We start from the raw sequence: 16,987 nt of genomic DNA, 5'->3' as shown, positions 1-16,987 counted from the left end.
ATCACTTGTTTATTCAAATAAAAAAAAAGGATTACGAAACAAAAAATAGGGGCGAAGACCTATCTTCGTAATATAGAAAATAATAAATAATAATAATAGAAAAAGTGCCATCTCTGGAGAAAAGATAAAAATATTAAATATAAGGTTTGAGTTTTAGATATTGGTTTTTATTTTTCGTCATTAGACTATAATTTTCGCGCATCAGTGTTGCCACATGTTTACTTTTAATTATAGGTGCTTGCAATAAACTGTAAGGAATGTAATGAAAACAATAATAGATTCAGCCAATATGCGTTTTTTCTTAGTCGTAACTAAGTGCTATTTTTTTTAAATTAAAAATTATAACTTGTAGTGACTTTCATATTATTAAAAAAATCTAAAAATATAAGGCAGTTTTGAAAAGTTGCCAGATTGCTATGTAAGAATTAAAGGATGATTTGTCTAAAAATACACACTACATTATCACTTATTTTTTAATTTATAATTTCAAATGTAATGTATTGTCTATTTTAAAAACAATTTAAAATAATTCATTTTAAATATAAAAACAATTTAAAATGAATTAAGATAATTTGCTAATCGCATTGAAAGTTGAAATTTAATGTAGTAAAATATTTTTAATTAAATCAAACCTTTTAAACGCCATATATTTTTATGTAGGTATGTGCCCTACGCCGTATATTTTAATTGTGTTTAAAACAAAAAATATGTTAAATGTAAAACATGCTATTACTTACATATTGACTGTTATCCAAACATTTCTGACAGAAGTACAGGTTGAATCGGGAGTCAAAAACAGAGCATAGCAGGTTACCAGCACACGAAAAACAATTCCACACACACTTCTTTTTTCAATTTTATTTTTTAACTTATTTTATTTATATTTGATTTTTACGAACTATTATAACAGAACACTAAGCAAAAGTAGGTACTTATATTTTACGAACATTGAAGAAATCAGTAAATCAATTTATGAAAACATCTGTAAATTTTTCTTTGTATGATAAATGCCGAAGCATGGATTAACACAGCACATCACATTGAAGCACATTACATTATTTACACTTTTCATTTTCTTTTTCGACAAACTGTCCCACGAGTATTTATTTTTTCTGTGTACAACATTTCGAATAATACAGGACTTGTATATTAGTTGTCGGCATACAGAGTCTGACCGCGTCCTAGATATGCCGATATAAGTGTCATTTCCACATTTCCAGATATGCTGATATTATCAAGATGGCTTCGCTCTGTGGTGGCACGCGTATATACAATAATATCAAGCACATACCCTGTTTTTTAATCACATAACACATGGTTATATTCCAAATCAATTTTTTTTGTCAGAATGTATTGTTTAAAAGATAATCGACCCTTGAACAAAATTAAACTTTCGTCTATACGATAAAATAATGTTGATAACCTTAATTTTAGCTTCTGTAATCCTGGCTTAATCTTGAAAAGACTGTCTTTAACTATTTGTTTTTCGTTGTCGGTAAAATGTAGCATACGGAGCAAAAATTGAAACCGATTACGCAACATTGTGTTACGTAATCGGTTTCAATTTTTCAGTGCATATCAGATTGGAGGAGACAATCGGTTGACTAGTGTTAACTAGTGTGAATTACGGGACATAATCATACACAATGCCAAGAATACATACATTTTATCGACTGTAACTACATTTTCGCAACCCGTATAATAAGTTCGTGTCATTTTTAGTGGCAAATATGTACTGTTTGCTTGTTTCCGATATAATCATATTCATGACATCACCGTCGATATTGTTTTTGAAATAATCAACTTGAATCAAATGAATGCATTTGCGGTACAAATTCATCTCGTTTTCATTCGAAAATTGGGTCAATGGTTGCTAGATTGATGGCAGAAGCGTCGGGATATCCCAAATTATCATTGTCGTTTGCTATATCAAATATCGAATCTAATTCTTTGTCGCTATGATTATGAAAACAACAAAATACTTCACACTGCACAAGCACACTTGACAACACCAAACACATATAAAACACTAAACGGATTCAAAGTGAACAAAATAATTCAAAGCTTCAACCCCGAAACAATCGATTCCACATGAGTTTTTTTCGCATGTTGGTACAATGAAAACATCAAAGATCGTACTAAATAATCAAGAATGCAAAGTTTCGAGCACTAACGACCTGATCAAATTGCCCCGCACATGTGGGATTTTTTTTCATACTGTTATCCCCATGGGGATATGAAAACTTACCTTTATTTTTGAACTGGCGGTTCATGTTTTAAATTTTAAAAATTAATCGGAAGGACAAGAGATGTCTCTCAAACAGTCTAAAATAAAAACTTAATATATTCATAGAAAATTTATTATTTTAAAGGAAATTTGGCGAATTGAGAAACAGGTACGTTTAGCGGCATAAAGCGCTTGCGACGTAGAACAGGATTTATTAAAAATAGCGGAAAAAACGGATGAATGTAAATAATTAATTGTCGTATGTATTAATTCAATAAATTTCATTGTTGGTTCGAATATTTGCTAAATTGACCCGAATCGTTAATCTGCTATATTTATGAACGTATAAATGTACTGTGATCTAATACGTGATCTTATATATTTCGATAGCGTTCCAAAGAGTTATCGCTGTTTTTATTTTTCATTTCAATGTCGTTTTAGAAACGATGCGTCCGTTAATCGTAAATTTAAAATTGGAAGTGACTAACGCCACCTCTTTGCGAGTAAGAAAATTAAAACGAGGTATTCGCTACGAACGTTGTTTATTCGATAAGTTATTTTCACTAGCTTGTCTAAAACGAACTTAACTTAATATGGCACTTTCAACTTAATACGCAAATTATCACTCGTTCTTTAGTTTGTTTCGTCTGTAGGCTAACCGCATGAGCAGTCGTAAAGTTTTATAAAGGACGTAGACGAAGAGCGCCAGAGCGGAGAGGACGTCGCACATGTAGTATCTGAAGTTAGATAGGTCCGCCGCGGCGGGTCTAAGATGTTTGCCTCCGAATTTAGCCACGTGTTCTATCCAAAAAATGGCAGTTTCCAGCGGTTTCTGTGGACGATCGTTCCAGATGGCCGTCAGCATTTTCACCTTTGCCGAGAATCTGAAAAAACGACAGACGCTCATGAGATGTAGAGTCTTACACAATATAGGGACGCAATATCTACTAGTTTGATCGAACGACATCACACCTGCGGTCTATTTATTTTCAATACTCGGTGCCCTGCGATCGGTCATTCGCCGTACTTGTGCGCATAAGTACACAGGGTAATGTAGGTTCATTGCACCGAGGTACGGTTTAGATTTTAGAAGATTGTTATCTTATCGCCCATTTTTTTTTAAATATAATAACGTCTTCTACTAACAGCAATAATAAATTTTGGGGACTTTTGAATCCAATATGTCTGACGATTTTAATTACGAAATCATTTTCAAAGAAAAAATTGAGAGAAAATTTGCAGAGAAAAGAAAAATTCACAACAGTTGTCCCAAAAACTGAGATTTATATTCTTAAAAGTCAGTTATAGATAAACTTTTATGTACAGCTTCAAACCCACATCTTACTGCAGCTCAATAAGCTTTTTTATAGTAAAAGATGCAAAAAATGACATTCATTATTGATGAATCTAACTACAAAACCATTCATAAGAATTTTAAAACTTGGGTCTAACTTTTTATTCTCTGAGCATATATAAGATGGGTGGCGAATATAACTGCTAAGGTATATATGTAATGTGCTCGCGAACGGCAGCAAACGAGCGTTATTCAGGAGAGTGAACACCCCACCCCATTAACCCTTTAAACGCCAGCGACTAATTAATGAGTCACCTGTTATTTCTCTTCATGCCCTTTTTAAAAATAAATATAAAATACTAGGTTTAGTGATAATTTATGCTAATACAAAAATATTTATGAATTAAAAAATTGTAAATAATTAATTAGTTTGTTTAAAAAAAAACTCCTAGGGCCATAACCCTAAAAATTCAACATCTACGTCTTATTGGAACCGCATGTCTTCCTCATCAATATTTTGGATTTAGTGCCAAAAATAATCGCTTATCATGCGCCTATAGCAGTCACCGTTGACTGTTACGGTTCGACCTTCATCGCTTTAAAAAATTAAGGCCCAGTGACGCTGCCTGACCACAATGTGCACCAAAAAATCACTGTTTTGGTATATAACGGTCTCTCATGAATCACGTGAGGGCTTTCATCTCCATGTATGCAGAAATTTTGCTTATTAACATACTCATAGATGTGAAAATGTGCCTCATGAGAAAAAATATTTTCTGTGAAAACTCAGCATCAACTTATTGCTGTTCTAACATTCAATATGCGTAAATTATTCGCTGTCCATGGTCTCTGGGCTTCAGTTGTTGTGTTGTCTGAATTTTATACAGGTATAGGTGCAAGTCCAGATGAAAAATGCGCCAAAGGTAACCATTAGGAGAACCCAAAAGCTGCGAACGCCGACGAATCGACAATTCCAGGTCTTCAGAACGGACGCCACGATTATGACAGGCCTCACCCTATATCCAACGCTTTCAAACTCTTTATTTTTATTACTACATTGCGAATTGTTCGCTCAGTAAGACGATAAAATTGCCCATAATCTTAAATTTCGTTACACTTGTTATTTCTGTGGAACAATTCAACAATTTTGAGCGGTGGTTAAACGATCCATTTCTTAAATGTAATGTTGCAAACTAACATTTGACACTTAAAACACGCGTGATTGTTGACAGCTGTCTGATTTACAGTGCTACCAACATAGGAAACACGAATTGGACCACCTGTTTGTACATGTTAATAAATTTATACGATATTCGTCTTTAAATTCGGGTCATTGGACTGTTTCATATCGTGCTTCGAAACACATAAGGTGTATCCTGGTGTATAACAATCTTGACGAGCCGACGAATTCCACTAGAAACGGTGACACATACTATACTCTCGATAATTCGAGACAATGCTATATTGTCACTTAAATATTACGTCGCAGAACTTAACGTGACGTAATGAAATATGCGATAAAACACAATGCAATGGGCAATTACCTGTCATAAAATAACGAAGGAATATAAAACGTGTCAGTTGAGATATCGAATACGAGATAAAACTAGGAAACGGTATTCGAGAATTGCACGCTAAATTATTATAAATAAGGCGATAAAAGAGTAGATCTCAAAATTAAATTAAATATACACCAAGAAGGGTTCAAAATACCAGACTTACATCAATTAAAAATGTTATCTGGAATAAAATCTGTTCCTGAAAAGAGAATGAATTTCAGTTCTAAATTCGTAATACAGAAGTTCATGATTGACAACAAGGATGACCATGAACGCTGTGTCCCATCGCAATTATTGGTTACCGTAACATTGTGACCCATTATGTTTATAGTGCAAATTAGACATAACGTTATGTCTAATTTACACTGAAATTGCTCAGTCAAGAAAGAGTATAAATTAAAAAGGCTTTTGAAACACAACCTCTAATATAAAGAAAGAATATATACAGTTATTACTTAACGAAAATCTTTAAAACGACAGCAAAATATTTTTATGAAACACAACAATAAAATCGAAAACAAAACAAAAACAAGTTATGATGTTACTCTGCAAATAGCAACATTTAAAATCGTATTCTGATGGCAAATTTATAAAACAATTTAGGTATACATATATGAAAGAGTGGGATTGCTTATACCGGAAAAATAATATAATTGATACTGCTTCGCTGTAGAGACGAATTGATGAGCAATCAATGATTGTGTAGAAAACTTTAAAATGTCAAATTTCTCAATTTCAGTATTATTTCTTAGCTTTCGTTGAAAACACCGACATTACAGTCTCGGCACAATTGTAAATATTTATTTAATCGCGGTGTTGATCAAAATATTAACATCATAGAGGAACTGTTGGTAAATACGATAAAAGCTACAACCCCCGGAATGGACATTTTTGAAAACTAGGAGACATAATTAAAAAAAAATGTAATCTCACATGAAGTAAATTATCTGGACTGGCAACAGATGATGCAGTATCAATGATGGGGCGAAATAAATGTGTTACTGCTTTATTTATACAAAAAATGAAAGATAAAGATTTTTCTAAATTATTTATAAATCATTGCATTATCTACCAGGAAAATCTATGTGCAAAAACAATGCAATTAGAAAAGGCCATGTCTGTTGTGTCGCATTGAATAAACACAAATAAAAAAAGTCATCGAAAATTTGGGGAATTCCTGTTCAATGTCTAAAATGAATATGCAACGATTCGAAACGGTTCTAAAAAAAGATAAAAATAAATAGTGCGTCCGTTCCACAGTTTGACGACCAAAAGTGGCAAGCAGATTTAGCGTTCTTTATTTACATTACTGGTCACCTTAACCATTTCCCGGTCACAGTCCTTTTTAAAAATTACTCAAAAATTTCTTGCACGGGCTCACCCTTTTCTATGCAGCGGTATAAAAATATGCAGCGGTTGTAAAACATTTGAAAATATTTTTTAGAATTCACAAAACATAAATTTCCAAGTTCACTTGAGCATGACCGATTTATTATTTTAAAAAAAATGCTGATTTTATGACCCTGCAAAAAATGTATGGGGGGGGGACAAATTTAAGGATCGAGATTCAGAGAAAAACATAGTATCATTAAAACTGCATTACATACAAGTAGTTATAAATGATTAGCCAAGGATACAAATAAAATCATTGGAGCAGTTTTCCTGGATTTCAAGAGACAGAAAGAACGCCAATAAGTTTTTTCGAAAACCATATTGGAGAAATTCTGTTAGTCATTGAAAATCTTCTGGAAAAACCTACATCAAAAATACCATAAATTATCTCATACGTATATATGATAAGCATGTTGAATTATTGCTTAATTATATTTGTTTTATTTACTATACTTTGTAAATTCGACTAAGCTATTATGTGTAATTTGTAAACATACAAAGCTATTATTTTTAATTCGTTTGCTAGATTAAACATAATATGTCTCACAATACTATTTGTTTTTATGCAACGTTGTGTTTATTTTATCTTCGCAGTATGAAAAGATGTTTTAATTTTTTTAAGGCGTCGCGCCGGTTAGAAGACAACGTTCTTGGAGAACTACGTGCGTATGAACCGTTTCCAAGAATTTCGGAAGGCTGGCGCGACAGATATGAGATTACTAGTCGCCCTCGTAGCCCGATATAGCGACGCAATATTTACCAGTCGACCGTAAATCTCACATCTACGAGTTCGACGCGACCTCGAGACCTAACCGCGTAGAAGTCTGAATAGCGTAGTCCGTACGGTGTCGGCTGATAACACAGAGACACGCGGGTTCAAGCCACGGCAGCAGACTCAATTTTTTATTTATAAAACGCTATTATTAAACAAAAACAATCCTAGCTGCAAAGTGACATCTCTCGATTATGAATTATAATACACATAATAATTATAGAGATGTCACCGATTCCTACAATAGTGGTTTTAATACTTGTATGTATTCATTATGTCTGATTGGTACAGAGAATTAAAAAAAGTGTTAAAAAATGGACGGAGACTCACTCCGGCGCGGTGATGCGCTTCAGAACCGCCTTCAGAGACTCTTCGTTCGCGTCGTCGTACTCGAGCACTTCGCCCAGGCCACTCTCTCGCACTGCCGCTCCATTGAGGAACTGGTCTCCGAAGAAGGGGATCACCAGAGCCGGCACTCCGTGGTGCAGCGCCTCCGTCAGCCCCAGCAGCCCGCCGTGGCACACGAAAGCCGCCACATTAGGATGGCCTGGATTCGAAAGAGAAGATCGGCGCTATGAAATAGAACTAGATCCGGAAGAACCGGTCCGCTTACCTAGTACGTCAAACTGCGGCGTCCACGGCTCGATCATCACATCGGCTGACTTTCCGGGCATCGTCTCGCTCTCCCACTTCCACAACACTCGGAATGGCAAGGCAGCGAACGCCCTCTGGAACTCAGCCAGCTTCTCTGCCGGCAAACTGTTGCCTCTAATCATGGAGCCCATGCTCACGTACACGACACCCTGAGGAGACTCGTCCAAGAAGGTTTGCAGCTTCTGAAATGATAAAATAATATTAAAAACAGCGCGTAAATGTTAAGTAGTTTTAAATTAGACGAAATGCATTTATGATTTGTTATACTCCTGTCGTTCGACCGAGGATTAAAACAAGCCGAAAGCCATCACCTGAACTGTTTACAGGGCCTGCGCGAGTTTGTATAATATAAACATAAGTAGCGCCGTCCATCTGACAAAAAAAGATCATGGAATTTTTGTTCATTTAACCCTTTGACCGCGGATGACGCCTACAGAAGTCATCGAGAAAATCGCAAGTATGCATTGGGCACCAAAAATATCACGAACCATTGAGCTTTTTGATATGTTTTTTATTATTATATAATTTTAGGGTGAAAAACACTTTAATTAATTGAAATAATATTTTAATAACTTATGTCATAAATGGGTCCTCACCCACATATTAGCAAATTTCGGAATAGCGAAAATTCATTTAATGAAATACTATGAATCTGAATGAAATCGAAACATTAAAAAAATGACCACTGTCTTCCCTCTTAGAATTTTTTTTGCGTTATCCCTCGAATAAAAACCAAAAAAGAATAGCAGAGACGGAATTTCAGCTTTTTGTTTATGCTTTAGAATTTTAGCATTATTCAACATGTTGCTACTTTACAAAAAACAATATAAAAAAAACTTTTTAGATTTTCGAAAAATAACAATAGCCCTAAATCGTTTTGCATTCTGTGATTCCCATGCGTAATTTATTGTTATCGGAGTGGGTTATTAGATCACCAAATCAAAGATAAAACCGCCGGCCGGTTAGAGTATAAGAAAATCGCAAAAAATGGTCATTCAAATACTTTCAATCTTCCTAGATAATATATATATTTTCAAACATCTGGCACGAACACCTTCGGAAAGGTTTCTTAGCTGAGTGTCTTCTCTTTTGTATAACCCGCATTTACTTATGCAGCGTTATACAAAAGCAATTAGTGGTAAAACTTTTAAAAATATTTGTACAAATTCAATTTTATTTGATAAAACTTGCTTTATAAAATTTTTCGTGAAATTTTCTAGTAAAATATTTATGTAGAAAAACGCTGTTGGCTGCTTTCGTAGCCGTTAGAGGCAAACTAGCAGCGAATAGTTCATGACTATTGGTTTCTGAGCGTGGCGCCGACATTCTTAACAAGTACCAAACCTAATTTTTAAAGGCATTATATTCAATTTGTTTAAAATTTGATATGCTGCAAAGTATACAAAATAGTAAAGATCTAGAAAAAATCCTACTTCATTAGTTTGTGGTAGAAAATTTTATTTCTAAATAAAAAATATGGCGAAAATTTATTCAAGTGTGTTTTAAAAGCGTAGCAAAAAGAATCTGTCCTAAACACGTACAAGTAATACGTTTTATTCCATAGACTTGGATAAAAGCACTGATATTACAGATATGTTTCAAGGAATTGGACTGACAAAGAACTGACTTCCTTAGCTTCAATAAAGACAATTTTTTTCACAGATTTGTATGAAACAGAAAAGCAACATTAGCAATATTTCGTTTAACCATCGCATGTTTGATATAGTCACTGATGGTTGGATAAAGAAAAGTTATCGAAACTAGTTGATAACGTTGCAAAAAATATTCATCAAGTATCACTGCATTCTAAAGCAATAAAGTGACGTTGAAAATAAATAATACGGACGAACCTCGATTTACGAATATTTCGAGATACGAGCTATTTTATTTTTGACTTAACATACGAGCAAAAATACGTATTGCGTAACTTAAAATAATTATTTCAAAAACGATTTTTAATTTGGATCCCTGAATGTATAAATAATTATTAGATGATTTTTAGAGCCAGGGGCGCTGAATATTCTTGAGCTGACCCAGACTGATTACGATGCTGTCGGAGACCTTTCGAAACTTTTCGGAAATGCCACAGACGAAGCGTAAACTTTTATTTCGAGGATGAACAGGAAACAGGACGGTGCTATAAATTCACCGGCGGGGTCGGATCATCAAAAATATATTAATAGAGCATTACTGTAAAAGGTTTGAATACAGGTTTCCTGCGAAGTGTCCAAAGACCTAAAAATATAATGCCGAATACTCTATTTTATGTTCAGAGCCAGTGACGTAGCGAAGAGGGGGAATCGCCTCGGGCGGAATTTTTGATCTACTGAAGTGGTCGGGGAACATAATAACATTTTTTACACGTTTTTTTCATTTATTACTAAGTATGTTTGATTATGTGTTTGAGGGACGGCAAATTCAAGGAACGAAATTTTTCGAACATCGACCCGAAAATAAATAATTAACTTTGCTACACGAAATAAAAAAATATTTGGACTCGAACGAAGAGACGAAAAATAAAATTCCACGATTTATAACCGTCATTATCTCTTATTAACAAACTAAATGTATAGATAATGATGGATTGTACACATTGCTATGACTTCCGGATCGAAATAAATAGAAAGAAAAAAATCACCGGAACTTTGAATCTTTGCATAAACATGTTTTTTTATCAAGTTCAGTAGAACGAATAATACGCGTTTCCTGCGTCAGTTTGAAATCCGAATGCGATCGTTCCAATTGTAATTATAGACGAAATGTCGATTCGGAAAAGTTGTATGGATGTACTGAGCAGTGGCGTAGTTACCTTATATCAGAGCCCTGTTTTCTAAACATTCAATATAAAAAATACTAATTAATTTCAATATTAAAATATCGAAAATTAAAACAGATTAATACATTTTCGAGATCGAGCTACAATAAGATCATCAACAATCATATACATACATACGTACTCCAAGATTTTAACTTTTTTGCTCAAAAAGTGATCTCTGTGTTGATTTACAATTCACAGTTTTTTTATGTTTTCAGTAATACGTCATCAGCGATATTATTTACGCTATAAATATTATAAATTGAACATCTGATTAATGATAATAGTTACAAGTGACCGAGATATTTCAAGGCCAATGCTAAATATTTTTACGAGAATTAAACGGACATATTTTATTTAAACAATTTATATATATATATTAAGGTTAAATTATTTTTAAATTGCGTAATTTGATTTAAAAAAAATAAAGTTGCGAGTGGTGCACAAAATAAAAAAAATAGTACAAAAACTTAAAAACCGAAACTGAATCTATTCTAGGGTAAAATATTAATAGTTTTAGCAAAGCAATTGATGTAATTGAGGAAAGCATCAAAGGGGAAAGTGCCATTAAATTTGTAGTAACATGAAAAATCTGGAACACATGAAAATTAAAATGTAGCGGATAAAGAAATCGAGGTTGAAAACATAGAATAAATATTTGATGCTGTCGAATTTATAAACACTGCGAAAAATGATTTCGATCAAAATATTTCAGATGAAACTAAAAAAATAATTGTAAGTTTTGCACCTCATAGACCTACAGGGACATCTCCTTAGGACCCCAAACAACACAATATAAGTTTTAGCGAAACGTATTATTATTTTAAATCAAAATGTAGACCAACTCCACGATTGTGACTTTACTATTCTAATATTATGGATTCCTTGCTCTTTTCAAACAACAATAGTATGTTAAAGTTAATAGTATATCTCAATAATCACTTTTTTCTTACCGCAGATGTTTATTTATCTTTAAGTTTTTATTTATCTATTAACGACACCGCCTGCGAGTATTTTAAGTTTTGAGATATAAAGTTGTTTGTTTTGTTAAAATAAAAGTAAAACAAATTAGAAAACGGCGATGCAAGGAACAGGATTATATTATGTCTAGAAGTCCGTTTTTTAAAAGGATCGTCATCAATGACGAGAGTACAACAATCCGAAGAGAAAAAAGTGTAGCTTTATCCGAAACGATTATCCATTTCGACCCTTCGATCGATAATTTTAAATTATAAAATAAACAGCGTCGGATGCAAAATACGTGTGGGGGGGAGGTGGTTGCACCCCCCCCCTTGAATTTCAGCCAAAAATGGATGTCATTTAATGAAATACTATTAATCTTATTGAAATTGAAATATTGAAAAAAAACGACTACCGACTAACAAACTTTTGCCTCCCCCTTGGATTTTAAATCAGGAATTTTAGGGTTATCCCTCAAAGAAAATCTAAAAGAAACCAGTGAAAATATTTTTTTAAATATGTCATTTCAGTGAAATCACATCGGAATAAATTTTCACCAGTAGATATATATTTTTACCAGTGAAATTATAATTTATCTGGCAAGTGCTAGTAAAATTATTGATTTAAACTTTTCCATACGTAGTAATATATACATTTACATATTTATTATTTATTTACATGAGATTTATAAATGTTACAGTTGATTTTTTAGTGAATTTATATTATCACTAATAAGGTCCAAATACATTTTTACCAGTAGATATATATTTGACAGTTGCGAAACATACATTTGCTTTTAAAGCCCACGCCTAAATGCAAACAAAGCTAACATCTTTTTCAGGGGGAAATAAGTGGAATAAGAAGTACACACAGACGTAGCATCTCCATAGTTTGTCTGCATTTGGATATTACACTATGTTTTAAAACTATGATAGCGATCCTTATCGATATTACTATGAATTTCTGATATGAGAGTGTTGGTCCAACTATATTCAAACCGAATTTCGGTCAATAGGAGAGCGCGAGAATATTAATATAAGTTATAGTATAAACGCTAAATTACCGAGCTTGCCCACTAAAACCGCGACGGCGCAATTTTATTGCTTTTGACGTGAATTTTTTACTTCTAAGTAGAGATAATTGTTTTTTGCGCTCTTCTATTGGTCATAAATTTAGTTTAGATATGCTTAATAATAATATATAATATTGTTATAAATAGTTTTAATATTTACGCTAGATTTCTCCGCTGCTGCTCGCTATATCGACATTTAAAATATGCGAAACTGATAATAATCAAGTGCACTATTTATTCTTATAGATGTAAATAATACGACTGTATGATCCTATGTTTCAAGCGACTATTACTTTTGTTTAGACCGCTAATGGTCGAGATCAATTACCTCATATTATTTTATTAAAAATAAATACATATTTTATTTTTATTAAATATTCCGTTGTAACCTATTAGGTATGAGCCCAATGCGTCACAACAGGTTAAATCTGTACTAACTGAGTAAGTCAATCAGATATAATGAATAGTATTACCCACCAGTCTAAAAGTCTGGGAATCGGTGACATCTATATTAATAATTATAAATTATTATGTGTAATACAATTTATAACCAATAGATGTTACTGCAGCTGGGGGCGTTTTTTTTAATATTATAGCATTTTTTATAAATAAAAATTCGAGTGCCGCTGCCGGGGCTCGAACTCGTAAACTCAGAGTTCTAGTCTGAGACGTTACGGACTATGCTAATCCGTCCTAGTTATAAATGAATCAAATTATATGTAATTAATTATATAAGTGTATCGAATTAAATATTTATAATAAATATGGTGTAATTAAGCAAATAGAGTAGCAGGACAGTACTAAATTATTTTGTATTATTTCTAAAGCATCTGCCTCACCGTTTCCTGACTTCCGCCACCAGCGCAAATCTTTATTCATTTAATTATCAGGGGCATAATCGCCCTTTTCAATTTTTCCAGAAAAATATATGTCATTTAATGAAATACTATAAATCTTAATAAAATCGAAATATTATATCACTGACTGGGCAAGTTTTGCCCCCCCCCCCCGCCCCCTATAAAAATCTGAAATGGCGTCTTTTTAGAGCGGAACGTCAAACCGACCGTATTTAAAGATAAGCTAAGGATATTTGAATACCGAAAATAAAAATAGAAAATAAGAAAAAAGTGCTAAAAACCAAAATCGGGTTTATGTCAGAAATACGTTCTATATATAAACGCCAATGTTTTAAAATATGGCCTAAGTCATTAAAATCGTTTTTTAATAGCGTACGTATATCAACAGCTGATTTGTATTAGTTGTTGTAATTTATTAAATAGGGCTCAAGTGCCACACGCTGTCTTTGTAAGTTGCGTAGAAATGTTTGCCGTGGGAGGAAATGCCGTGCAACAAGGCGTTAAAAATAGGCGAAAAAACAGATTACCACGAAAGAAAATTGAAAAAATACATGACAAGGATATGTAATATCCAAAGAAAAAATTATTCCATTCAGAAAGCTGCCAGATGAAGAGGTAAGCCATTTTATTTGAATGTTTTTTGTATCATAAGAGTCACACGTGTCGAAGCAAAAACAATCATACCCATAGTTTCTTTTAAATAAGATTAAGAACGGCACTTATATCCTATTTATGGTTATCACACTGGAACATAAGACGTTCTACAATATATGAATTTAAACCAGTATAATTTATTTTATTTTTGCGCAAATAAACATAAACATATGTGATTTTTTGAAAATAATTCAGTTTTATGTTATATTATGTAAATATTGATCAAAACAGATGTATCTCAAAATTTAAAAAATGGCACTTAGGTGCTTTTTTATTTCCACTATTCATTTTTAAAACGTCTGTACGATCGACGTATCTACCCATGTATCTACGAAGGTAACTTAGCGGATAAATTCGGAATACTAAATTAGTCCCTTTCATGAACGAATTTAGCGTCGTTGTATTGTTGTTACCGATCGAACCTTGAAGAATTATAAATTATAATGACTACAATATTTTAACTAAAATATTCTTAAAAAAACAGTCATTTATAATAATTAACCCTTTAACCGCGCTTGACATCTATAGTCTTCAAGAAAATTGTCTGTGTGCATTGGGTACTTAAAAGTGTCATGCACCGTTGAGCCTTGTAAAATGTTTTTTTTTTTGTATAATTTAAGGTTGAAAAACACTTTTAAAAAACTTATGGCATAAATAGGTGCTCCCCTACTTGATAGCAAATTTAGAAGTGCCGTGCAAAAATATCGTTAAATGACAGTTTTGTTAAAACATTCCCAACAAACTTTCATGTCGCGCGAGTTATAGTTAATGATCAAAAAGTTTTACTACTTTTGCATCTCGCGAGTATGAGTAGAAGGGCGGGGGGAGGGTGAAAGGTGCTTTATATTTTTATATTGAAAAATGTTTGGAAATCGCTGATATTACGATCTAGCGACCGCGAAGATAAGGCACCTTATCGAGAGGTCGCGTCGTCTCGGGCAAGTGCACGCCGCCTATCTCGATCACGTTAGGCGCCTGAGGCATCGACCCGTGAAGGGGGAAGTAGGTGGTGACGAGCAGCAGGCTGAAGAGCTCCGAGGCGGAGTCCAAATCGCTCCGGGTCATGCCGAAGCGCTCCTTCAGGTAGCCGAACTCGAGGTAGTGCGTACTCATATAGTAAGCGAAGTTGTAATATACGCCGGCGAAGAACGACTCTATCGCCTCGAAGGCGGACGGATTTCTGCAGTGCTTCAGGAAGTGGTTGGGAACGATCGAGGGGTGCTGTGGCATGCCGAAGCGTCTCCGAGTCCAGGGCATAGGTACGTGGGTGGCAATGCCCACGGCCGGGACCTTCAGCTTGCCGACGATCCCCAGGGCGCAGTCGCTGTTGAACTGCTCGGCAATGATCAAGTCGAAGGTTCGGTTGGAAGCCAGGAGCTCGACGACTGCTCCGTGTCCCGACATCGCGTCGCACGTCCGAGCCGCCAGATCGAACAGTTCGTAGGTGGCCATCGCGTGCCTGAGGACGCTCCCTACGCCCTTCAGAAATAAGAAGTCGTCGAAGTCGCAGGCGTGCACGTTGAGCTTCATAGAGCCGGCGAGACTGACGTCGACGTAGCCGGCCGGGGGGTCTTTCATGGGATAATGGCCAACGACGGTCACTTCGTGGCCCTTCTCGGCCAGCCCCCGCAGTAGGGGCTCGATCATGACGTGGTGGCTCTTGCCCGTGTGAGGAAACACCGCCAGGATGTTGTAGGCTTCGGCGGCTGTCGCCAAGAGCAAGACGAGATCGAGACGCATCGCGTCTGAATCGATCGGTGTCTTTTCGCGTCGAGATCCGATCGCCGACTGACTCGCTCAGTCTACGCGCCGGACGATAATGAGCGATAATTTTCCGGCAGGTCGTCCGAACGATCTATCGTTCGTTTTCCTCTTAACCCTTTCGCGGCGCGGTCGAAACGAAGCGCGTTTTGCGGAAGGAAAATCTTATCGCGATTCAGAGAACACGCTGTTCGCGCGCGACGATTATTTTAATTTTTTCACGAAGAATCACCTGTCAACTGATAAACTACATAATATAAAATGTATGACTACACAACTAGAAACAGATGATAAACTGCATCTAACGTAGGTCTCGTTCACATTGTATGCATATAACAATAACTATCCCTAGCACTAACCTTAACGATTATTTTACGTACCTCGCTTTTTACCTCTCAAATTATTTATCTATGGCTGCAGTGCGTTTAAAATTAAAAGAAGAAATATCTATAATCACGCTGTCTCCGGCGAAGATATGTCTTCCGGAAAATACATCAGCTGTTTGGATGGTGATGGAGACAAAAGAGAGCAGACGAATTCTTGCAGAATAAATTGCGGTTCCGATCCGATCGACGTGACAATCGCATCGCAATGCCAAACAAGGAGAAGAGAAGTAAAAAATAGTAACCAGACAACATAAACATAACGATTTATGCAGACAAATGAATTTGAATTATATATTTATTAAATATATATTTTAGAAACTCGTTAAAATATAATAAAAAGTAATACAACGAAAATGTAAAGCGAAAAATTCTTTCGCGGTCAAATAGTGGCAGGGGCAGGTTAGGTACCCCTGAGTTTGGGTATCCATTTTTAGATCACGGTGTAACAAGATTTGTCATTTTGTGCTTGTTATCATCAATATATGAGATTAGTAGGCTAGATATTTTCATAATATTTTCTGGTATGAAAATAAGTGTTTTATAATTGTTGATATTTGAAGGCTAATACGCATTTTTTAGATTAG

At 34.7% G+C, this 16,987-nt stretch overlaps 1 protein-coding gene across 1 annotated transcript; it reads right to left on the bottom strand.

Moving 5' to 3' along the window:
• Positions 1-2,752: 2,752 nt before the first annotated feature.
• On the bottom strand, positions 2,753-16,077 carry LOC148227866 (UDP-glycosyltransferase UGT5-like). Its single transcript, XM_088200649.1, has 4 exons — positions 15,169-16,077; positions 7,858-8,080; positions 7,575-7,791; positions 2,753-3,111 (listed from the first exon to the last, which is right to left on the bottom strand). The coding sequence occupies exons 1-4, from the start codon at positions 15,994-15,996 to the stop codon at positions 2,850-2,852; spliced, it is 1,530 nt and encodes a 509-aa protein (XP_088056775.1). The 5' UTR covers positions 15,997-16,077; the 3' UTR covers positions 2,753-2,849.
• Between the last annotated feature and the right edge of the window lie 910 nt (positions 16,078-16,987).

The sequence above is a fragment of the Plectrocnemia conspersa genome, unplaced genomic scaffold, assembly GCF_051122295.1.
Source record: "Plectrocnemia conspersa isolate PC_06_02 unplaced genomic scaffold, ASM5112229v1 ptg000012l, whole genome shotgun sequence".
NCBI lineage: Eukaryota > Metazoa > Arthropoda > Insecta > Trichoptera > Polycentropodidae > Plectrocnemia > Plectrocnemia conspersa.
The sequence above is the reverse complement of the archived record's forward strand: the minus strand, read 5'-3'. Positions and strand labels throughout refer to the sequence as shown.